General features: G+C 45.9%; 1 protein-coding gene across 1 annotated transcript in view; it reads right to left on the bottom strand.

Moving 5' to 3' along the window:
• gramd4b (GRAM domain containing 4b) overlaps positions 1-20,396 on the bottom strand; it is a 115,687-nt gene extending 95,291 nt beyond the window's left edge. The window contains 1 exon segment of the mRNA XM_084452874.1: positions 20,297-20,396. Coding sequence (XP_084309000.1) covers positions 20,297-20,328 — 32 coding nt within the window. The 5' untranslated portion in view covers positions 20,329-20,396.
• Positions 20,397-26,085: the final 5,689 nt, after the last annotated feature.

Below are 26,085 nucleotides of genomic sequence, written 5' to 3'. Positions count from 1 at the left end.
TGCAAAATCATGGACTGTTACGGCCCTTGGTCTGGCTGGGGTTTGTGTGTGTGTGTGTGTGTGTGTGTGTGTGTTTGTTTCCTTCCCTCTGTTCCCTCCCCCCACTCTAACTCCATTCAGGTGCCGTTGGTGAGTTCAGTCCAATCATCCCTCATTACCTTCATTCCATCCAGCTGCGGTTGACCAATCAGCTGCTACCTCACCACCTATATAACCCTGTTTGTTCCTGTCTTCTGGGCCTTGTGCCATTCGTTTGTGTGTGCTGCATTTAGTATTGACCCTTTGTTAAATTAGTTGACTGTTTGTTAATCTTAGTTAGTAGCCACACTATCCTTTGTTGTCTTAGTTGTTTGTCTATGTTATGCTCCTTATACTTGTATATTAGTTTTCTGTTAAGTTTTATTCCTTAGTTTCGTAACCCGCCCAGGGGGCAGGGGACAGGTAAGCTACCCATGGGTATACACAGCTCACGTAGTTTACCTCCTGTTATGTACACCAGGTTAGGAGCGTGTGCCACCTTTGTAAGTTTTCATAGTTAGGGAAGGTTTTTGGTTAGGCAGGTTAGGAAAGGGGATTTTACTGTGTTCTTTTGTTTGGCACCGTTCTTAGTCCCTTTGTTCCCTGTGGAGTAGGTATTTCGTGTTAGTAATAAATATAATTTTTATATATTTATTCTGTCTACTGCCTCCTGTGTCCTGCCTCACTACGCCTAGCACACCACGCCCTCTAGGGGGCGTAACAAATGGGGACTCGTCCGGGATCCTAGTCAGCCATTGGCTAGCATTTTCTGGCTGGTCTCTGACTGGGTTCCTAAGCCGGTGTGCTGTGTGTTGGTGTTGTAGTGACGCAGAGGTGGTGTGTGTGTGTGGCCGTCCAGTGACAGTGTTCAGTGTCTAGGTTAGGATGGCTACCTTTGTGTTGGATGAGTTTTTGGCTGCTCCCACCTAGGAGAAACTTGATGGCTGCAGGGTGGCAGACTTGCAGAGCATAGCCAAGCACTTCAGCCTATCAGTCCCTAGGGGCGTGGATAAGGGACAGCTCAAGCAGTTAATTGTTGATGGGTTAGTGGAGAGGCAGTTGTTGGAGGCACCTCCACCGGTGGAGACTGGTGAGGAGGCTGCCTTGGGTGCGGGTATGGGGCTCGACGACCCTGTGGTGAAGGCCGACAGTGAGCCTGATGTGGAGTCTGACCTTGGGGTGGAGGGCGAGCGGGCTGGGGTAGATGGTAATGTTATAACTGTGCCGTTGTTTGACCCGTTATCTCCTGATCAGTCCCTCGCTGCCTCTAGTGGTGGTGTGGATGAGTTCAGGCTGCGTCTGGCTCGCCTAGAGCTAGAAGCACGGGATAAGGAGAGGCAGTACAACCTGAAGTTAGAGATACGCAAGTTGGAGTTGGAGGCTGAAACCTTAGTAAAGCTGAGGCAACTGGAGCTGGAGGCCCGTAGTATCGAGCGCTCCAACATACACGTGCCTCCCAATCCTAGTGCTGTTCCGGTATCTAGCCCACCTGCTTCTTTTGAACTAGCTAGACCATTCGAGGTGAGCTGACAGATCACACTTGTCCCTCCTTTTAGAGAGTCCGAAGTGGACTCATATTTCGGCACCTTTGAGCGAATAGCCACCTCTCTCCATTGGCCAAGGGAGGTGTGGACGCTGATGTTACAGTGCAAGCTGCCGGGTAAAGCACAGGAGGTAATGGCAGCGTTACCCCTTGAAGACAGTCTGTGCTATGAAACGGTGAAGAGCACCGTGCTGCGTGCCTATCAGCTCGTCCCCGAGGCTTATAGGCAGAAATTCCGTAATCATAAAAAGTCTAATGACCGCACATTTATGGAATTTGCCCGTGAAAAATAAATGCTTGAAAAAGTGGTGTAATGCTAACAAGGTTCTCACCTTCGCGCAGCTACGTGAGCTGGTGTTGCTGGAGGAATTTAAAAACAGTTCTCCAGAACGGCTAGTGACGTACTTAAACGAGCAAAAAGTGGTCACGCTAGCTCAAGCTGCGGTATTAGCGGACGAATTTACGTTGACACACAAACAAGTGTTCGTGTCCTTTCGCCACGAGAGTAAGTCTGGGGCTGTTGTTTCTAATGTGCAGGCTCCTCAAACAAAACCTTCCTCGGGTAATGCACACCGTAAGGAGGAGAGTGAATGTTTTTACTGCCACAAAGTGGGTCATGTGATTGCAGACTGTTTGACCCTGAAGCGCAAGCTGCCAGCTAAACCACCCAAGGGAGCCGGTTTAGTAAAAACCTTCCCTCTGGGTGCATTAGATCTGTGTGTCCCTGAGCGGAGTGCAGCTGAGTTGACGGATACCCTTGACCCCAGCTATAAGCCTTTTATTCTTGAAGGGTTAGTATCCTCTACTGGTGAGGAGGCAGACCAGCAGCCCGTGAAAATTCTCAGAGATTCTCAATCGTTCATCCTTGCGGACGTAATACCCTTTTCTGACGCTTCTGCCTGTAAATCTACCTAGCGACCTAGCCTGCCCATTGGAGGGGTTCAGCTGATTCTGGGGAACGATATCGCTGGGGGAAGAGTGTTGCCCCTGTTGGAGGTGTTGGAGAGTCCAACCCCGCAGCCCCAGGTGTTTCCTGATGTATTCCCTGCATGCGCAGTAACGCACGCTCAGGCCAAAAAGAATTCGGTGGCTGACGAGGTCAGTCTGGCCGACTTTGCGCTTGCCCCGGTGTTGGCTGGTGAGGCAGTGCGCTCCGAGGGCATAAAATGTCTGGAAACCCCGGTTGAAGAATGTGTGAATGTTGCGGGGGACAGTTCTGTGCTGGGACATTTACCAGTCACTCGTAAACAGCTGGCGTATGCTCAAAAGCATGATTCCAGCCTCAAGAAGTGTTTTTCTTCTGCTGTGGGTCTGGGAGACCTTACACTAGTAAATGTCGCATACTACATCGAAAAAGATATCTTGATTAGAAAATGGGTTTTACAATGGGAATTAGACAGTGATTGGCGCGCGGTCTATCAGATCGTTGTCCCCACCGATTTCCGTCAATATGTGCTAGCGACAGCTCACGACAATCCTTGGGCTGGTCATCTGGGGGTCACCAAAACCTATGATCGGATTTTGCGTCACTTCTTTTGGCCAGGGTTAAAGAAAGACGTCGCTCAGTTCTGTAGAACCTGCCATACATGCCAGGTGGTTGGGAAGCCTAACCAGGTTATTCCTCCTGCCCCTCTATGCCCGATACCTGTTATGGGGGAACCATTCCAGCATGTGTTGGTTGATTGCGTTGGTCCGTTACCGCGCACAAAGGCAGGTAATCAGTATTTGTTGACAGTAATGTGTATGGCTACCAGATATCCAGAGGCAATACCTCTCCGTAACATCACGGCTCCTTCGGTGGTCAAGGCTTTAGTTAAGTTTTTTTCCCACCTTTGGGTTGCCTAAAGTTCTCCAAACAGACCAGGGAACTAATTTTATTGGGAGGAATGGCCACCTCGAACCTGTGGTGTTTTGTTGCTGGACTTCTTTGCCTCGGCCGTGACTAAGGCAAAGCAGCAGGTGTGGGAGGAGTTCGGAGAAACCATGGAGAAGGACTTTCGGTCGGCATCAAGGTGTTTCTGGAAAATCATCCGACACCTCAGGAAGGGCAGGCGGGGGACCATCCAAGCTGTGTACAGCAACAATGGGACACTGCTGACCTCAACTGAGGAGGCTGTTGAGGGTGGAAGAAGCACTTTAAGGAACTGACAACCCATCATCCACCCTCTACAATCAAGGCAGAGCCAGAAGATGAAGGGGGGTCAATTTGCCTGAGATAGTCAAACAACTCCACAGGGACAAAGCCCCAGGGACTGATGAGATCCACCAGGAAATGCTGAAGGCGCTGGGTGTTAAGGGGCTGTCTTGGTTGACATGCCTCTTTAACATTGCGTGGAAGTCTGGGGCGATGCCAAAGGAGTAGCAGACTGGGGTGGTGGTCCCAATATTCAAAAAAGGGGACCAGAGGGTGTGTGCCAACTACAGAGGCATCACATTACTCACCCTTCCAGGGAAATTATACTAAGGTGCTGGAAAGGAGGGTCCAGCTGATAGTCGAACCTCTTGAAGAGGAACAATGCGGATTCTGTCCTGGTCGTGGAACCACCGACCAACTCTTCACCCTCGCAAGGATCTTGGAGGGGGCTTTGGAGTTTGCCCAACCTGTCTACATGTGTTTAATGAATTTGGAGAGGGCTTATGACCGGGTCCCTCGAGTGATATTATGGAGGGTTCTGCGGGAGTATGGGCTGAGGAGGTCCCTGCTCAGGGCCATCCAATCTCTCTACAGCTGTGTCTGCATCCTCGGCAGTAAGATTCTTTTCCTGTAGTGTGCTTTGTCACCAATCTTGTTTGTGATTTTCATGGGCAGGATATCGAGGCGTGGCCGTGGAGGGACGGGCTTGCAGTTCGGTGAGCTGGGGATCGCGTCACTGCTTTTTGCAGATGATGTGGTCCTGATGGCATCATCGGCCTGTGACCTCTAGCACTCTCTGGATCGGTTCGCAGCCGAGTGCGAAGCGGCTGGGATAAAAATCAGCACCTCCAAATCTGAAGCCATGGTTCTCAGCAGGAAACCAGTGGATTGTCCACTCTGTGTAGGGAATGAGTCCTCACTCCAAGCGAAGGAGTTCAGGTATCTGGGGGTCTTGTTCATGAGTGAGGGGACTATGAGGTGGAGTTTGGTCGGAGAATCGGAGCAGCAGGAGCCTTTCTGCAATCACTTTACCGCACTGTTGTAATGAAAAGACAGCTGAGCCAAAAGACAAAGCTCTCGATCTACCCATCTATCTTCATTCCTACTCTCACCTATGGTCATGAATGATGGGTCATAACCGAAAGAACGAGATCAAGGATACAAGCGGCTGAGATGAGTTTTCTCAAGACAGGGCTCTGAGGTGCAACCATTTTACTCGCATTTGCGACTAAAAATTGTTTTGTGCGATCAGAAAAAAACATTTAGGAGCACACTGTGCGAGTAGCCAACTGTTTTCAACTATTTCACTCGCATTTTTTGCCTAAAATAAATCCATGCACATTGGATCAAACTAGAGTCAAAGTTTCGCGCACCCGTATACAAAACACAACTTAAAGTCATACCAAAAGTCCCACAACTTATTTTATTTTTATTTATTTATATTTATTCCACAACTGCAACCTGCAATGCGCAGAACTCTCATAATGACGCACGATGACAGCTCAGCTGCCTTCACTCAAAAACGACTGTGCAGCTGAATGCCCCTGCCAGTAACGTTAACATGATGAAGAAAATGAAGCCCATTCAATTGTATTTTGCCCGGCAAAGTGGAACCAAGGAGAGAGAGGAATTCGGTGAGGCCCGGGGGGAGTCGAATCAACTGTCACTCAAAAATCGTTGTTAGGTAGATTCAACATTGCACTGTAGCCTACCAGTAACTTACTGGATCCACATCAAAACGCAATGAAATGCCGTTGACATCGTAAAAAGCGATTTTTTTTCCTCAAATGCGTGTCATAACGATCCAATGACATGTTCCTTTGCATCTACATTAAACTAAGCTTTTCCACAGATTTTAAAATTTTTGAATGATTATTTGCAAAGATATTGGGCTTTCTTCCCACGTTTTTTCACGGCACCGGCAGCTATGTTTCATATCCCTGCCTAAGTTCGCAAAGCAAATTTTGATCTACCCCTCGGTTTCAAGTCAGCATCTGAAAACCCTAGTTTTGGAGGGCTGTTTGAACGTCCACTAGCCCTCGATATGCCCCCTAGCCTTAGAAGCTAAAAGGAATGGGACACACTACCCTACGCGTGAACGCGCAAAATGTAGGGGTGGGGCCCAGGGCTAGGGCTAAGGGGGGTATTGGGATTGGGCCATAGTCTTCATTAGGACCAATGCACATGATGCAGCGTGTGGGAATAGTATAGTCTTCATTAGGACCAATGGACATGATAAAGTGTGTGGGAATAGTATAGTCTTTATTAGGACCAATGGACATGATAAAGTGTGTCGGAATAGTATAGTCTTCATTAGGACCAGTGGACATAGTATAGTAGGAGAGGATGAGAGCTCCTATGGTGAGCAGGTTATCATTGTTTATTGTTGTTGGCAGTAGGCCTAATGTGTGTGTTGCTAATAAAAATGTGTTATTTCAAATTTTTCGTTGCACTCCTAAATTTCTTTCTGTGCTCCTAATTTTTTTCATTTAGGAGCACACGTGCTCCTAGTGAAAAATGTTAGCTTAGATCCTCCTGCAGGAGGGTGGCTGGTGTCTCTCTTAGAGATCAGGTGTCATCCGGGAGAGACTCGGAGTAGAGACGCTGCTCCTTTGCGTCGAAAGGAGCCAGTTGAGGTGGTTCGGGCATCTAGTGAGGATGCCTCCTGGGCGCCTCCCTAGGGAGGTGTTCCAGGCATGTCTGGCTGGGAGGAGGCCGCGGGGTAGACCCAGGACTAGGTGGCGGGACTACATCTCCGCACTGGCCTGTGAGCGGCTAAAGATTCCCCAGGCAGAGCTGGTTGATGCTGCTAGGGCAAGGGATGTCTGGGGCCCCCTGCTGGAACTGCTGCCTCCGCGACCCGACCCCGGATAAGCAAATGAAGATGGATGGATGGACAATCATCAATCATTGCAGATCTTGATGAATGAAATATTCAAGTTGAACATCTTTTGATTACATTGTGTAATTGGTTGAGAACAAAATGACATAACAACGGTCAATGGAAACCAAAATCATTAACCCACTGAGGGCTGCATGTGATGCTTATATATGTTATACACATACACATAATGCATGATGACGTGGCAATGACGTGGTGATGAGGCAGAGATAAGACTCAGAGCCCATTAAATGTTGGAGCGGATCCGAATCACGGAGCGGGTCCACAAGCCGTTTCTTGGTTGATTTGTTAGTAGGATTACGTAAAAACTACCAGACCAATTTTCATAAAACTCGGTGGAGGGGTGTTACATGGGCCAACCTAGAACCAGAGCGGTCCGATGGGTCCCCAATGGGTCCACGAGCCACCCAAACATGGCCGCTCATACACTGTACCACCATTTCTAGTTTCAGTTATTTTATGTATAAACATGCTCCATGTGGCTGGTTGGGGGTGAAGGGACATGACAGCCGCTGGTTCACTTCTGAACCGGCAGGTCTCTTATACAAGAGAGGAAGCAGCTTTGGGCCGGCACGGGTCTGGCTCTGAGGCTGGCGGGCTACTTCTCCGTCAATTACGTAATCTCTGCTCTGCTTCCATTCCAAAAAAAGGCAATATCCAATTTAAATAACCCTAGAAGATATCGGCAGACTATAAAATCTCTCTCTGCCAACTCTTGCTCTTCAGAGCTGCCTTCTAATAATGTTGTTGACTCCCTGTGTCAAATAAATCTGAGATGCTTAATTATTTTTACCAAACATTTTATAGCCTCCAGTTTTCCAATATTATCGAATAGCCTCCAGTTTGACACATTATCTGATGGTGAATCACCCACTTCCTTCCCTGTTAGTCATGCCGCCAATAGCCCTACTTTCTCCTTCACCCCTTCTCTGTAAGGGGGGTTTGTAAGGCCTTAAAGGACTTAGACCCTAGAAAGTCCTAGGCCCTGACAAGCTCCCCCTTCTTACCCTGGCTGCAGATCCTGTATTACAGCTGAACCAGCGTGGCATGTTTTTAATCTCTCTATACAAAACAATGGACCTCATTCACGAACGAGGTTAAGAATCTCTTAAAATCCGTTTAACTAAGAACATAATCTACGAACACTGAGAAGCAGTCTTAAGCAGGTTACAGGAGTACGGACATATTCGTGCAAAAGACATGTTAATTAAAAAATGTGATAGCGTTTAATTCAAATCTACAGTTGCATAACATGATAGGATTGCAATACAATGATATTTGTATCATTTATAATATATTTTAATAATTGTTTTCATTATTTTCCAAAGTGCGAGTGCTGTCTTTCCAATAATATACCGAATGCGCCTGGTCCAACTGTGTGCCCTTTGCCTGATACAGTGTTGACTGAACGAGTAGGCAATCATCATCCCATGCCTCCTACTGACGCTATATTACAGGTGGAGGCCAGGCCACCATCTTTACATTTTCTTTTGGGCAAGCTTGACAGTCTTCTGTGTATTTTAGCCAATATTTTTGTAGACTGCAGGCTATTGTATATTGTGTTATGTCACTTCGACACTGTATTGTGCATTGCCCTGTCTTGCTACGTTTATTGCCATGTACCAAGGCAAATCTCTCATAGCAGGAAGCCTACTTGGCTAAATAAAAATCTTATTCCAATTGCCCACGCTGGATTTGATATGCAGTCCTCTGACTTGACAAAACACCTGACACAACACCGCTTTAACCATTACGCTACCAAAAAGTTGGAAAATCTAAGGCGTGGATGACCGGTATTCATACTGAGAAGTTACATTTGCACACGACCCTTTGGTCGCATGTTCTCACAGTATATGCACATTTAATTTGCGAAAAGTTGGGATTCGGCATTATGAGAAGGCAGGTGAGAATTCATCTAGTGGTTTACGAACATGTTGTGAATCAGACAGAAGCTTCTTTAGGAAGATATTGGTGAATGAGGCCCAATGTCATTCCTGATGCTTGATAAACTGCTTATGTTCTCCAACTCTCTGTTTTAGCCAAGGTTCCTGAAAGCCTGGTGAACGACCAAATCAAGGAATACTTGTGCTTGAACATTTTATCTCCACACCTATCTAGTTTTAGGAAGCAGCACCGTATACTGTAGTAACTGCTGCCATGTAAGTACTAAATTATATTGTGAATGCCTTGGATGCCAAGAATTACAGTGCTGCCCTTTTTATTGACTTCCAGCCATAAGCAATGTGTATAGTTCATTGGTCTCCCCTCCATCTTTCTTAAAGGGGAACGCCGCTGTCATAGCTCAACTGTCTTTGTCCTCAATGAAACTGATCAGTACACGCCAACATTTAATCGATCCGTGCAGTAGTAAGCTAGCTCCTTTTTCCTCTGTGCGCGCACCCCTTTTATAATGGAGGTCTATGGGCCTCTACTAAAAACTATGCATTTTCAAGACAGAAAGCGCCAGGAAGCCCCTTACCGGTCTCAGTAGAATGTTGTCTTGTGAAATGAATCGCCATCCCCATGTGTTGACATGTTAGGCATGGTTAGGAGGATGTAAACAATTGTCTAGCTTTACCGCACACACTCGCGCTCTCTATAACGTGCGGCGGAAGTTTATAGTGCAAAAGGTAAGGTGAAGTGCGTTTGGCAAAATATTTCTGGCTCAAATGGAGCTTTTGTTTCAATATACGGTTTGAGAATGCAATATATTTCCCATGACAGCATAATGACACCGGTAAGATCACACCCTGCACTTCCTGCCTTGAAAATGCATGTTTATCATAGTTTTTAGCAGAGGCCCATAGACCTCCATTAACATTTGAGCTAAACTTGCTATGACAGCGGCGTTCCCCTTTAATGTCTCCAATTGGGTGCCTCAAGGTCCAGTCTTAGGATTCACTCTTTTCATTATTTATGTAAATGATGTGGGTCAAAACACAAATGCATCTGTCCATCTTTATGCCGTTTTCTTTCATAACAGAAAGAAGGTGCGAGCTATTCTACCTGCATTGTGTCTGCCCAAGGTGCCCTACTGAGTCTGTGGCCACCTATAAATATCTAGGTATAATGGATTACGGCCTTTCTTTTACATTTCATATTGATCACCTTTTAAAGAAACTGAAATTAAAACTGGTCTTTTTCTTTAGGAACAAAGCCTGCCTTTCCTTTAATGCTAGTAAGCTGCATTTTGCTGCCACTTTCTTGCCTCTCCCGGACTATGAGTTTGTTTTATATATGAATGCCTCTGCTTCCCCACCTCTGCCTTGCGGCATTCTCTATGAGCCTGTTCTGCTAAGTGCTTAATGTGCTTTGTTATATGATTCACTCAAATATCATATTAGAGACTACAGGGATAGCTAACACATAATGGCCTACCATGTAAGCAACTTCTCTGTTACTATTTGTGCACTCTCCTGATAGTCATGGCTCTCTTATGAAGTATCTAGCCCATTTTTACTGCTCTGTATATGTTCTTAGCCAATAGATGGGTTCGCCGCCTACGTCACAGCAGAGTGCGCACGCAGCCTCTAGGCAAAAAGCAAACGAACTCGCCACAGTAGCCAGGTGCTCCGTTTCATGTAGCTAATTATGCCTCAAAGCTGCTGTGAACTGTACAAACAGAAAAGGACAAGATGACAGCCTCAGATTCTTCAGCATCCCCTCGAGATGTCACCCTTTTTAGAGGAACCACCGAAAGCTGTGGTTTAAAGCCATAAAGAGAGCAGATTGGGGACCCAATGGTCCAACAAACACTAGGTATCTAGCTAACGTCACCTCAGGGGTTTTTTTCTCAGCAAATTACATTGATTTGACTGTTTGTTTAGCTATTTATTTGTTTACTTGCCGGTAATATAAGATTTAAATATTCCAATCTAGGAGCCAGTTGAAATTAATTAGTAACGTAGCTAACGTTAGCTACCTACTAATCTATCAGCTAGCGCTAGCTAGCGCAGCTGAACGTTAGCTAGCCCTAACGTTTACTAGCTGACACCACAACCAGCTAACGTTAACTAGAATTGTGGGTGATGAAACAGTCATTGTTCTAAGTAGCCTGCCATTTCTAAAAATAATAATTATTGCAGTGTTTGTTTCCAGTTACTCTGAATTAGCTAATGTTAGTGTACATTCTTGTGAAGCCCCTTCTCATGACCCACCACTGACTGGTTTTCTTGTCAGGAGAACCATCGATGGACTGTGAAAGTCCAGATAGATTTTGTCCCTTCTAGATTTTCTTATGCCACCAACAGGTATGCAAGGTAAGGTCTATGCAAGGTAGACATCTATCATATCAAGTTGTGAAATGTTTTTTGCATTTGGGCAGTTGGGTTAGCTTGTAGACTATAGTCAAAATGAAATACTAATTTCTGGTTGTGGTGTATTTAGATCTGTCAGAAAGCGCAGACGGGAAAACCTGGACTCACATGAGCCAAGATGCAACCCTGGAGGTTGATGGTCCTCCTGAAAATCATGAATGTAAGTTTTACTGTTCATATTAGAGGAAACTGTAATGTGTGCGTGTCTCTCTCTCTCCCGCTCTCTCTCTCCCCAGTCCAGATCCCAGTATATGATGATGACATGAGGGTATATCTGTACTGTAGTAAATGAGTGTGGAGACCAAAGCCTGGTATGCTGACTTCTGATCTGCTGTGTGTGTGTGCGCGCGCGTTCAATTACCTTGACTGTTAGGCCTACATGTGGTAGATATAGCTTACTTGTCCCCATTTGAACTCAGATGTACAGTTAGTCAGCATTTTGTGCGCATATGTGAATGATATAATGGAATAGGAATGATGCAAATAAATAAGTAAAACTTCTGTGTTGCAGATGAAAACACTGATGTGCAGAGAGAACTACAGCAACTACACATGGTCTGGCTCTTCTGAAGCTGTGTCAGTGTCAGAGTCTGCGGTGGCTATGCTGGTTACAACTGCAGCTTTTGGGAAAATCCCTCGCAACGCCTGAATGTCCTCGAGTGTGATAACTGTAACATTGTAAATAAAACCATCAGAGAAGGCCTATAAATTGCATTAACTTTCACAATTTCACTCAGTTGTGTTTGAACTTTAAGCCTTATCTGCACAGATGATTCAGTTACAGTGAAGTGTTTCAATTACATTGCATGGTACCTATAGATTATTAAAACCATGTTACCTTTTATTAATAAAAGCATAATTATACTTGACAGGTTTTGGACATTTGTAAGAGGTTGATCTGGTAAGGATGTTGCATTTTTAATAAGGCTGAAAACGTTTATGAAGGTGATTGGCCTATTATGAATTGCATAATGAAAAGGGGCAGCATCTTTAAAAGGCGCATGACCTCTGAACTGCAATACCATTGGTGGAGATCTAGGCTTTTTATATATATATATATAGATATATTGAAGTTAATGCGTAGAACAGTAGGCTTAGGCTATTTACCTGGCACGTCTACGGGACTTGGGGCGGGGAGTGTGCAACGCGGTCAAGTCGGTTTTGGGTCTGCTGAAATTCATTCCCTCAAGCTTTTGTGGGTCCACCTTTGTTCGGGACATGTCCTTCCAAGCGTTTCGCTTAGAGGTGCTTGCAACCGGTTCTGTCCCTGCTTGGCCCCGTTGCACGGACAACTCAACCTGGCACATGATGGCTGCAGCATGGCTACAACATGAAGCCAACCTACAGGATACATTAGTAAGGTGGCTTTTCATTGTTGAACTTAATTATCTTAGACCAACACTAGCCTACTCTGTCACTTACTCAGCCATTGCCTACATGTGCAGTTGGCCGTCAGGATCCAGCCAATGTATTTGTGTACATGCACCCATGCGTCGTACACCTGCGTTTTTTGACCCTGCCGTTGGCTGGGTAGAACACCTGCTCTCAGGACGCAAAACTGACCGGCATCGTAAAATGTGATTTTATTTACATGACTACATAGTACATAGTTCCCTGCGTCCAGCGACTTGTGTGCCTGTAAACTCGCGCGTATACACTCGGTTTCTCGATAAGATAGCTGTAGATCTGAGGCTTAATACATCCATGATCTGAGGCTATGCAGGGCCATTTGGACATATCGTCTATCAAGAGATGGTCCGTGATGCAGTAGGGCTCCGGAAGGCTGTTGCCATCAGCTAGCACCAATTTTTTCATATATTCCTGGTAATCGGAGGCAGTTAAGCCAGCAACAACGTGAATCGTAGTGATCAATGTTGGTGTTTGTGAACTTAAGCTAATGTTAGCTAAAAACGAGCTTGTCTGAAGTAAACACTGATGTAAATTTGTTTCTATGGCAGCATAAAACCGACAATAAAATCAAATGAACTTTATTTATATTCACAGTACAGTATTCAGTCCCGTATCAACAGGCTGAATGGAGCTATAACGTTATCTCAATGTGTGGAACGTTAGCTTTTTGCCTAGTGGTTGCGTGCGCATCCTCCTTTGTTTGTAAACACAGAACCCATCTATAGACAAACATACTCCAGGAGCTTGCTCGATCGCCTCGTTGAGAGGGGTCAGGGAAGAATTTTTACAGCTCACTTTTCTGGCCCCCAGGTGAAACTGTTTTTTTTGCTTCCCTTTGGAATATGTAGGGGTGGGTCGTATGCCCACCCTCCCATTGCTCTCTGTAAAGCGCATTGTGTTGCCTCTGTGTATGAAATGCGCTATATATTAGATTTGATTTGCTCCCTACATGCTGGATGCTGTCTATCACGGAGCTCTGAGGTTCATGACCGGCAATAAACCCCTCACACATCACTGGACTCTTAACTGGTCATCACTATCCATGTGAACAACTCTGCACTGTTATCTTTTCATTTATAAATCCATCCTTGGATTACTGCCCAGTGCCCACTTATCCATCCACTTGCATGTCGCGTAAACAGTCCTGCCATAGCCTGGCTCTCAGGACTTCATCACTCTCACCATACAAAACTTGGTAAAAAGGCCTTCTCCTACTCCACCCCAGCTTGATTCCCTGAGGGGATTTCAAACTACTTTAGAGGGACTGAAGAGACTGTGCTCTTGCTCTTGTACTTAGTATAATCTGTTTACTTGGGCCCTTTCCCATTTATCAATTTAATGTGTGTTATTTGTCTCTGTATTGAATGTCCAGTCTGTCTGTTACTTTATGTTCTATTGCTACCGTTTGTCTGAACAGGTCTCATTCTTAAGAGAGACACCGTCTCTCAATGAGATTTACCTGTATAAATAAAGGCAAAAAGACCAGCTAGCTAGTTAGCTAATCTTACACACTGGTCTGCCTACAACGGCATATTCTGTCAGGGGTTTTTGATATGGATCTCGACATTAGCTTAACATAGGCTAACACCTATATCACTTCATGTGTTGGAGATCGTTAATCCAGTAAGTTCTAGCTAAAATGCCTTGTATATAATTTGCTGGCTTGCTGGATAGCTTGTTAGCTAATATATTAGCTAGCCATAGAGGCTGTCAAGACCTTGAACTAGCGTTAGCTAGTCAGCAGAGAAGACATTTGCTTCCTGTTTATACCGGCATGCGCATACCCAGTGTAGCGAATGGTCCTGTGACACAGTATACACCTTCATGGCATTATTTCTATAATGCTCATATGGACAGAGATCGTTTTTGTTTTTAAAACACTGTCTTATAAAGAAACAATAGGAAACCTGAGGCTTAACTCTTACTGCCTCCCTCACAAATCCAGCAGCCTGGTCTCTGTAGAGTAACACACTCACACACCTGCTCACTTTTTACACACACGTCTCTTCAAGCTGTTTGATGATACATTACCTTTTTTCCAAGGAGATAGATTTTTGGCAAAAGCTGAGCCTTAGTCATTACTCTGACACAAGAAAAGAGAGTGTGTGTGTGAGAGTGTGTGTGTGTGTGTGTGTGTGTGTGTGTGTGTGTGTGTGTGTGTGTGTGTGTGTGTGTGTGTGTGTGTGTACCCAAGCAAAGCAATCATCCAGTCCTAGGTAAAAGACGAAGGGACAGCAGCTCTCCCTTACTCCTGCAGATCCACACAATCCAATTACTAGACCGCGATCTCGCCAAAGGTCACATGTAGCAGACAATTATGGTGCAACACACCAACAAGCACTCCATCACTCAGAGTATGGGAGATCGATAAAGCTATAAATATTAATGACGGGAGGTGAGGAAGATGAGCGTGAGGAAGGTCTTCTGGTAGGACGTCACGCCGGGTCATCATGAAGTCATTAGAGAGAAATGGGCCAACAGGGAACACATACATTCCATGACAAGCTTCAAAACGCCATTTAAAAGCCGGCCTTTGACAGAACCTTCAATAGCTTAGTTACGACCGGAGTGCAATACTGTAGCCTCCGGCATTTGAGTCCACGGTGTCATAAAGCTTCCACATCTGGGCTGAGCAGAGAGCCGGAGCGCTCTCTACCTGTCCTGTCCTGTCCCTGTCCTGTCCCTGTCCTGTCCCTGTCCTGTACCTGTCCGTCCTGTCCTGTACCTGTCCGTCCTGTCCTGTACCTGTCCTTCCTGTCCTGTACCTGTCCTGTCCTGTACCTGTCCTTCCTGTCCTTCCTGTCCTGTACCTGTCCTGTCCTGTACCTGTCCTGTCCTGTCCTGTCCTTCCTGTCCTGTCCCTGTCCTGTCCTGTCCTGTACCTGTCCTGTCCTGTACCTGTCCTTCCTGTCCTGTACCTGTCCTTCCTGTCATGTACCTGTCCTTCCTGTGCCTGTCCCTATCCTGTACCTGTCCACATCACCTCCCTACACATCCACACAACCTCCCTACACATCCACACAACCTCCCTGCCCCCTACACAACCTCCCTGCCCCCTACACAACCTCCCTGCCCCCTACACAACCACACACCCTCCCTACACAACCACATCATCTCCTACACAACCACACAACCTCTCTAAACCTCCACACAACCTCCCTACACAACCACACAACCTCCCTACACAACCACACAACCTCCCTACACAACCTCCCTGCTCTTACACAAACCACACAACCTCCCTACACAAACCACACAACCTCCCTAGTTCCTACACAACCACACAATCTCCCTACACAACCACACAACTTCCCTACACATCCACACAACCTCCCTGCCCCCTACACAACCACACAACCACCCTGCCCCCTACACAACCACACAACCTCCCTACACAACCACACAACCTCCCTACACAACCACACAACCTCCCTACACAACCACACAACCTCCCTACACAACCACACAACCTCCCTGCCCCCAACACAACCACACAACCTCCCTGCCCCCTACACAACCTCCCTGGCCCCTACACAACCACACACCCTCCCTACACAACCACATCATCTCCTACACAACCACACAACCTCTCTAAACCTCCACACAACCTCCCTGCCCCCTACACAACCACACAACCTCCCTACACAACCACCCTGCCCCCTACACAACCACACAACCTCCCTACACAACCACACAACCTCCCTACACAACCACACAACCTCCCTACACAACCACACAACCTCCCTACACAACCACACAACCTCCCTACACAACCACACAACCTCCCTGCCCCCTACAAAACCTCCCTGCCCCCTACACAACCTCCCTACACATCCACACAACCTCCCTGCCCCCTACACAACCACACAACCTCCCTACACAACCACACAACCTCCCTACACAACCACACAACCTCCCTGCCCCCTACACAACCACACAACTTCCCTACACATCCTCCCTGCTCTTACACAAACCACACTTCCCTACACATCCACACACCCTCCCTGCCCCCTAAACAAACCACACACCCTCCCTGCCCCCTAAACAAACCACACACCCTCCCTGCCCCCTAAACAAACCACACACCCTCCCTGCCCCCTAAACAAACCACACACCCTCCCTGCCCCCTAAACAAACCACACACCCTCCCTGCCCCCTAAACAAACCACACACCCTCCCTGCCCCCTAAACAAACCACACACCCTCCCTGCACAAACCACAGACATGTCTCAGCAAAGGAACAGGGGTATAGACATTTCAATAAACACACATACACACACACACACACACACGCACGCACACACACACACACACACACACACACACACGGTGTGTAAGCTTAAAGTTCAGCCATGTTTCAGCTGGAGAAGGGTAGGGTGGTGCACACACACACTATAACACACACACATTCATCCATTTCCATCTTAATACAACAAACTTATGTCAACACACACACACACGCATGCATGCACGCACACACACACACACACACACACACACACAACCACACACACAGGCTGACTAGGAGATTCGGACTTTGAGAGCTGGTACCAGGTGTGGGCTGGTGTAGAGGCCACTAAACCTGTCAGATAGCATTTCAAACCTCAGAATATAAACTTGCCAGGAAGGCCACGTTATTGTTCAAGAATGTCGAGTCAGGCACACCTGTGGTGGTGAGGGGCCAACAAAAATAAATGTGAAAATAATTCTCCAAGTATGTATCACTTAGGCTTCTGTGTGGCCTAAGTGACATACTTAATAATAATATAATATCAGGTGGCAGGTCTATATTACTACTGTGTGACCAGGTGACAGGTCTATATTAATACTGTGACCAGGTGACAGCAGGTCTATATTACTACTGTGTGACCAGGTGACAGGTCTATATTGCTACTGTGTGACCAGGTGGCAGGTCTATATTACTACTGTGTGACCAGGTGACAGGTCTATATTACTACTGTGACCAGGTGACAGGTTTATATTACTACTGTGTGACCAGGTGACAGGTTTATATTACTACTGTGTGACCAGGTGACAGGTCTATATTGCTACTGTGTGACCAGGTGGCAGGTCTATATTACTACTGTGTGACCAGGTGACAGGTTTATATTACTACTGTGTGACCAGGTGACAGGTCTATATTACTACTGTGACCAGGTGACAGGTTTATATTACTACTGTGTGACCAGGTGACAGGTTTATATTACTACTGTGTGACCAGGTGACAGGTCTATATTGCTACTGTGTGACCAGGTGGCAGGTCTATATTACTACTGTGTGACCAGGTGACAGGTTTATATTACTACTGTGTGACCAGGTGACAGGTCTATATTACTACTGTGACCAGGTGACAGGTTTATATTACTACTGTGTGACCAGGTGACAGGTTTATATTACTACTGTGTGACCAGGTGACAGGTTTATATTACTACTGTGTGACCAGGTGACAGGTCTATATTACTACTGTGTGACTAGGTGACAGGTCTATATTACTACTGTGACCAGGTGACAGGTTTATATTACTACTGTGTGACCAGGTGGCAGGTCTATATTACTACTGTGTGACCAGGTGACAGGTCTATATTACTACTGTGTGACCAGGTGACAGGTCTATATTACTACTGTGACCAGGTGACAGGTCTATATTACTACTGTGACCAGGTGACAGGTCTATATTACTACTGTGACCAGGTGACAGGTCTATATTACTACTGTGTGACCAGGTGACAGGTCTATATTACTACTGTGACCAGGTGGCAGGTCTATATTACTACTGTGTGACCAGGTGACAGGTCTATATTACTACTGTGACCAGGTGACAGGTCTATATTACTACTGTGACCAGGTGGCAGGTCTATATTACTACTGTGACCAGGTGACAGGTTTATATTACTACTGTGTGACCAGGTGACAGGTCTATATTACTACTGTGACCAGGTGACAGGTTTATATTAATACTGTGACCAGGTGACAGGTCTATATTACTACTGTGACCAGGTGACAGGTCTATATTACTACTGTGACCAGGTGGCAGGTCTATATTACTACTGTGACCAGGTGACAGGTTTATATTACTACTGTGTGACCAGGTGACAGGTCTATATTACTACTGTGACCAGGTGACAGGTTTATATTACTACTGTGTGACCAGGTGACAGGTCTATATTACTACTGTGACCAGGTGACAGGTCTATATTACTACTGTGACCAGGTGACAGGTCTATATTGCTACTGTGTGACCAGGTGACAGGTTTATATTACTACTGTGTGACCAGGTGACAGGTCTATATTACTACTGTGTGACCAGGTGACAGGTCTATATTGCTACTGTGTGACCAGGTGACAGGTTTATATTACTACTGTGTGACCAGGTGACAGGTTTATATTACTACTGTGTGACCAGGTGACAGGTCTATATTACTACTGTGTGACCAGGTGACAGGTCTATATTGCTACTGTGTGACCAGGTGACAGGTCTATATTACTACTGTGTGACCAGGTGACAGGTTTATATTACTACTGTGTGACCAGGTGACAGGTCTATATTACTACTGTGTGACCAGGTGACAGGTCTATATTACTACTGTGTGACCAGGTGACAGGTTTATATTACTACTGTGTGACCAGGTGACAGGTTTATATTACTACTGTGTGACCAGGTGGCAGGTCTATATTACTACTGTGTGACCAGGTGACAGGTCTATATTACTACTGTGTGACCAGGTGACAGGTCTATATTACTACTGTGACCAGGTGACAGGTCTATATTACTACTGTGTGACCAGGTGACAGGTCTATATTACTACTGTGACCAGGTGACAGGTTTATATTACTACTGTGTGACCAGGTGACAGGTCTATATTACTACTGTGTGACCAGGTGACAGGTCTATATTACTACTGTGTGACCAGGTGACAGGTTTATATTACTACTGTGTGACCAGGTGACAGGTTTATATTACTACTGTGTGACCAGGTGACCGGTTTATATTACTACTGTGACCAGGTGACAGGTCTATATTACTACTGTGTGACCAGGTGACAGGTTTATATTACTACTGTGTGACCAGGTGACAGGTTTATATTACTACTGTGTGACCAGGTGACAGGTTTATATTACTACTGTGTGACCAGGTGACAGGTCTATATTACTACTGTGTGACCAGGTGACAGGTCTATATTACTACTGTGACCAGGTGACAGGTCTATATTACTACTGTGTGACATGTCTATACGTTTGTTGGCAGTAGGCTACAAATGCTTGAATGACAAAATCATGAAATGAAGAAACAAAATCATGAAATGATCAAGAAATTGAGCAACACGACCTTAGATTTGAGATTACCATTGAGCAGGAATGCTTACAGCATCAAAGATGCAGTCTTGAAGAATCATTAAACACGTAGGCTAAGTACAGTATAGTGCAAAGGGTTCCGGAGAGCAGGGAATAGGCTAAACAAACCACACACCCTCTTTGAAACAAAAGGACTACAATCTGAAATCAGTCCTGATAATTCAATTCTGCATCCAAGGCTGAGGCCAGTGAGTTTCTCCTCCAAAATTAAATTCCACTAAAAGGCTATAGTGACACCAGAAAACCCATTCCGCTGTCAGCCTGGTTCATTAAAACGTGACAGAACCACACGCCGAACCGGAGCCTGCGCATGCGCACTGACTCAGAAACGAGTGGGCAGCGTCTTTCTGTTGCAGCTCCGATATTGCAAAGAGCTCCAGTCGGACAGCAACATGCAACACCTCGCAAGCCTGTTTACACATTCAGGCTACAGTCACAATCCACACCACTGAACTTCTGGGGAATAGTCAGGAAAATATTGCATATTAACGTAAGGTCACATCACAACAAGGTCTTGTATCACTTGCCCCGATTAAAAATGATCAGCCTACGCCACCTACTATTGTATCTCATTTGACATGGGGGATGAATGATAAGGAACCTTTTAGAAAGTTTCTTACCCAGAACGAAAGCTGTAAAGTTTCATCAACATAGATTAATCCAGCACTCGTCCTTCCCACCTGCCAGACCAGACGAGCCAATGTGTTCAATCCTCCGACGGTCCTCTCACGCCCAAGTGCTACAAACATTGAACTCCAGATCCAGATACTATGCCAACAAAGGGCAAAGGGCTTTTGCACGCCATATAACACGCCTACGCGGATTATTGAAGTTATGATTAAGAAGCTATAAACAAAATCCTATCCACCCGTCAGGACCTGTTCCCAATTTCTGTTTTGCTTTCCAGTGAAGCACTCGCTCAAGCTAAACCAGGAAATTTCGTCAATGTCAGTGACCATGTTCTTAAAGGGACCGTGGAGGGGCAGAAGCATTATTGGATTATTATAAGGATGTTGCAGGATAGGCTTCAATATCATATGTTTAGATTGAAGTTTTGGAAACATATTTTTGATTGATATTAACCAAAACAGTTCATGTGGGACATTTATATTTTCAGAATAAATTACTTTCAGATAAATGATGAAAATGCATGCCTATTGGCTCCTTTTGCACGTTTTGATCTCAGTGGCCTAGCTGCCACAGAAGAAGAGTCAAGAGTGCTACTGTACGCTGCCATGGTTACACGGTGCACCTAGCTTCCTGGAAGTGACCGGAAGTTGAGAGACTCCCTTAGGGTCAGAACAGAGGTCAGGGGAGAAGAAGGACATCATCTCCCAGTTTGGCACAGAGGTGGGCCTACAGTATGGTATAACATGATTAGATATCTGTCCCTTTCTTATTACCTCAAATTTTCAAAATGGCCACCACCTGCAGCCTACTTTGCTATGAATGTTATGAAAATACATAATGCACAACTACTGTTTATCATACTGTCATTAAACATCAAGTATCAGCACAGAATTATAACCCGAGTGTCATAAGATTACCTTTTAGACAGTTAGATTATAATGGTGAATATGGCATTGATGACTGCCAACCATTGATTTTGAGAGCACATAATCTGACTATAAGAGTGTAAGAGGGTTCTACTATCACAGATCTGGCCACTGGGGGTGATACAGCCATTGGAATTTGCTGGGGATATACTGTACTGTACTGTAGGCTACATGATGTTTACCACTATAAATTATATTTCAGACATAATTATTGGTGTTTTTTGTCTTTTCTTTTTTACATTAGTTAATAAGCTATGCTTGCATTGTGTACATGGCAGCTCACTGTTGCATTTCTTATAGTAGAACATCTGGCACTCTATAATCCTGATTGAAGAGAAACAGACATGTTTCAAGGATAAATTCCCCACCTGCAATTCCTCTTCTCAAATCACCAGGAGAGGGCGCTCCATGCTGTCCAGCCAGGAGCAGTGGACAGCCACCGCGGACCTCGTGTCCAGTCCTGGGTCTGGGATAGGAGAGAGGTCTGTTCTGGTTGTTTCTATCTTGAGGTTCTTTGTGGAGGAAAGGTTAGGGTTATCCTCAGTGTGCTAGGGTTATCCTCAGTGTGCTAGGGTTATAGGGTTATTCTCAGTGTGCTAGGGTTATAGGGTTATCCTCAGTGTGCTAGGGTTATCCTCAGTGTGCTAGGGTTATAGGGTTATCCTCAGTGTGCTAGGGTTATCCTCAGTGTGCTAGGGTTATAGGGTTATCCTCAGCGTGCTAGGGTTAGGGTTATCCTCAGTGTGCTAGGGTTATCCTCAGTGTGCTAGGGTTATAGGGTTATTCTCAGTGTGCTAGGGTTATAGGGTTATCCTCAGTGTGCTAGGGTTATCCTCAGTGTGCTAGGGTTATAGGGTTATCCTCAGTGTGCTAGGGTTATCCTCAGTGTGCTAGGGTTATAGGGTTATCCTCAGCGTGCTAGGGTTAGGGTTATCCTCAGTGTGCTAGGGTTATCCTCAGTGTGCTAGGGTTATAGGGTTATCCTCAGTGTGCTAGGGTTAGGGTTATCCTCCGTGTGCTAGGGTTATAGGGTTATCCTCAGTGTGCTAGGGTTATAGGGTTATCCTCAGTGTGCTAGGGTTATAGGGTTATCCTCAGTGTGCTAGGGTTATAGGGTTATCCTCAGTGTGCTAGGGTTATAGGGTTATTCTCAGTGTGCTAGGGTTATAGGGTTATCCTCAGTGTGCTAGGGTAAGTGATATCCTCAGTGTGCTAGGGTTATAGGGTTATCCTCAGTGTGCTAGGGTTATAGGGTTATCCTCAGTGTGCTAGGGTTATAGGGTTATCCTCAGTGTGCTAGGGTTTTAGGGTTATCCTCAGTGTGCTAGGGTTATAGGGTTATCCTCCGTGTGCTAGGGTTATAGGGTTATTCTCAGTGTGCTAGGGTTATAGGGTTATCCTCAGTGTGCTAGGGTTATAGGGTTATCCTCAGTGTGCTAGGGTTAGTGATATCCTCAGTGTGCTAGGGTTATAGGGTTATCCTCAGTGTGCTAGGGTTAGTGATATCCTCAGTGTGCTAGGGTTATAGGGTTATCCTCAGCGTGCTAGGGTTATCCTCAGCGTGCTAGGGTTATCCTCAGCGTGCTAGGGTTATAGGGTTATTCTCAGTGTGCTAGGGTTATAGGGTTATCCTCAGTGTGCTAGGGTTATCCTCAGTGTGCTAGGGTTATAGGGTAATCCTCAGTGTGCTAGGGTTATAGGGTTATCCTCAGTGTGCTAGGGTTATAGGGTTATCCTCAGTGTGCTAGGGTTATAGGGTTATCCTCAGTGTGCTAGGGTTAGTGATATCCTCAGTGTGCTAGGGTTATAGGGTTATCCTCAGTGTGCTAGGGTTAGTGATATCCTCAGCGTGCTAGGGTTATAGGGTTATCCTCAGCGTGCTAGGGTTATCCTCAGTGTGCTAGGGTTAGGGTTATCCTCAACCTGCTAGGGTTATAGGGTTATCCTCAGTGTGCTAGGGTTATAGGGTTATCCTCAGTGTGCTAGGGTTATAGGGTTATCCTCAGCGTGCTAGGGTTATAGGGTTATCCTCAGTGTGCTAGGGTTATAGGGTTATCCTCAGCGTGCTAGGGTTATAGGGTTATCCTCAGTGTGCTAGGGTTAGTGATATCCTCAGTGTGCTAGGGTTAGTGATATCCTCAGCGTGCTAGGGTTATAGGGTTATCCTCAGCGTGCTAGGGTTATCCTCAGTGTGCTAGGGTTAGGGTTATCCTCAACCTGCTAGGGTTATAGGGTTATCCTCAGTGTGCTAGGGTTATAGGGTTATCCTCAGTGTGCTAGGGTTATAGGGTTATCCTCAGCGTGCTAGGGTTATAGGGTTATCCTCAGTGTGCTAGGGTTATAGGGTTATCCTCAGCGTGCTAGGGTTATAGGGTTATCCTCAGTGTGCTAGGGTTATAGGGTTATCTTCCGTGTGCTAGGGTTTTAGTGGTATCCTCAGTGTGCTAGGGTTATAGGGTTATCTTCAGTGTGCTAGGGCTATAGGGTTATCCTCAGTGTGCTAGGGTTATAGGGTTATCCTCAGTGTGCTAGGGTTAGTGATATCCTCAGTGTGCTAGGGTTATAGGGTTATCCTCAGTGTGCTAGGGTTAGTGATATCCTCAGCGTGCTAGGGTTATAGGGTTATCCTCAGTGTGCTAGGGTTAGTGATATCCTCAGTGTGCTAGGGTTATAGGGTTATCCTCAGTGTGCTAGGGTTAGTGATATCCTCAGCGTGCTAGGGTTAGTGATATCCTCAGCGTGCTAGGGTTATAGGGTTATCCTCAGTGTGCTAGGGTTATAGGGTTATCCTCAGTGTGCTAGGGTTATAGGGTTATCCTCAGTGTGCTAGGGTTATAGGGTTATCCTCAGTGTGCTAGGGTTATAGGGTTATCCTCAGTGTGCTAGGGTTATAGGGTTATCCTCCGTGTGCTAGGGTTATAGGGTTATCCTCAGTGTGCTAGGGTTATAGGGTTATCCTCAGCGTGCTAGGGTTAGGGTTATCCTCAGCGTGCTAGGGTTATAGGGTTATCCTCAGTGTGCTAGGGTTATAGGGTTATCCTCAGTGTGCTAGGGTTATAGGGTTATCCTCAGTGTGCTAGGGTTATCCTCAGTGTGCTAGGGTTATAGGGTTATCCTAAGTGTGCTAGGGTTAGTGATATCCTCAGTGTGCTAGGGTTATAGGGTTATCCTCAGTGTGCTAGGGTTATAGGGTTATCCTCAGTGTGCTAGGGTTATCCTCAGTGTGCTAGGGTTATAGGGTTATCCTAAGTGTGCTAGGGTTAGTGATATCCTCAGTGTGCTAGGGTTATAGGGTTATTCTCAGTGTGCTAGGGTTATGGGGTTATCCTCAGTGTGCTAGGGTTATAGGGTTATCCTCAGTGTGCTAGGGTTATAGGGTTATCCTCCGTGTGCTAGGGTTATAGGGTTATCCTCAGTGTGCTAGGGTTATAGGGTTATCCTCAGTGTGCTAGGGTTATAGGGTTATCCTCAGTGTGCTAGGGTTATAGGGTTATCCTCAGCATGCTAGGGTTATAGGGTTATCCTCAGTGTGCTAGGGTTATAGGGTTATCCTCAGCGTGCTAGGGTTATCCTCAGCGTGCTAGGGTTATAGGGTTATCCTCAGTGTGCTAGGGTTATAGGGTTATCCTCAGCGTGCTAGGGTTATAGGGTTATCCTCCGTGTGCTAGGGTTATCCTCAGTGTGCTAGGGTTATAGGGTTATCCTCAGTGTGCTAGGGTTATAGGGTTATCCTCAGTGTGCTAGGGTTATAGGGTTATCCTCAGCGTGCTAGGGTTAGGGTTATCCTCAGTGTGCTAGGGTTATAGGGTTATCCTCTGTGTGCTAGGGTTAGGGTTATCCTCCGTGTGCTAGGGTTATCCTCAGTGTACTAGGGTTATAGGGTTATCCTCAGTGTACTAGGGTTATTGGGTTATTATCAGCGTGCTAGGGTTATAGGGATATCCTCAGTGTGCTAGGGTTATAGGGTTATCCTCAGTGTGCTAGGGTTATAGGGTTATCCTCAGCGTGCTAGGGTTATCCTCAGTGTGCTAGGGTTATAGGGTTATCCTCAGTGTGCTAGGGTTATAGGGTTATCCTCAGTGTGCTAGGGTTATAGGGTTATCCTCAGCGTGCTAGGGTTATAGGGTTATCCTCAGTGTGCTAGGGTTATAGGGTTATCCTCAGCGTGCTAGGGTTATAGGGTTATCCTCAGTGTGCTAGGGTTATAGGGTTATCCTCAGTGTACTAGGGTTATAGGGTTATCCTCAGTGTGCTAGGGTTATAGGGTTATCCTCAGTGTGCTAGGGTTATCCTCAGTGTGCTAGGGTTATAGGGTTATTCTCAGTGTGCTAGGGTTATAGGGTTATCCTCAGTGTGCTAGGGTTATCCTCAGTGTGCTAGGGTTATAGGGTTATCCTCAGTGTGCTAGGGTTAGGGTTATCCTCCGTGTGCTAGGGTTATAGGGTTATCCTCAGTGTGCTAGGGTTAGGGTTATCCTCCGTGTGCTAGGGTTATAGGGTTATCCTCAGTGTGCTAGGGTTATAGGGTTATCCTCAGTGTGCTAGGGTTATAGGGTTATCCTCCGTGTGCTAGGGTTATAGGGTTATCCTCAGTGTGCTAGGGTTAGGGATATCCTCAGTGTGCTAGGGTTATAGGGTTATCCTCAGTGTGCTAGGGTTATAGGGTTATCCTCAGTGTGCTAGGGTTATAGGGTTATCCTCAGCATGCTAGGGTTATAGGGTTATCCTCAGTGTGCTAGGGTTATAGGGTTATCCTCAGCGTGCTAGGGTTATCCTCAGCGTGCTAGGGTTATAGGGTTATCCTCAGTGTGCTAGGGTTATAGGGTTATCCTCAGCGTGCTAGGGTTATAGGGT

This window comes from Borostomias antarcticus (genome assembly GCF_949987555.1).
Source record: "Borostomias antarcticus genome assembly, chromosome: 18".
Lineage (NCBI taxonomy): Eukaryota > Metazoa > Chordata > Actinopteri > Stomiiformes > Stomiidae > Borostomias > Borostomias antarcticus.
This window is presented reverse-complemented; position numbering and strand designations above follow the sequence as displayed.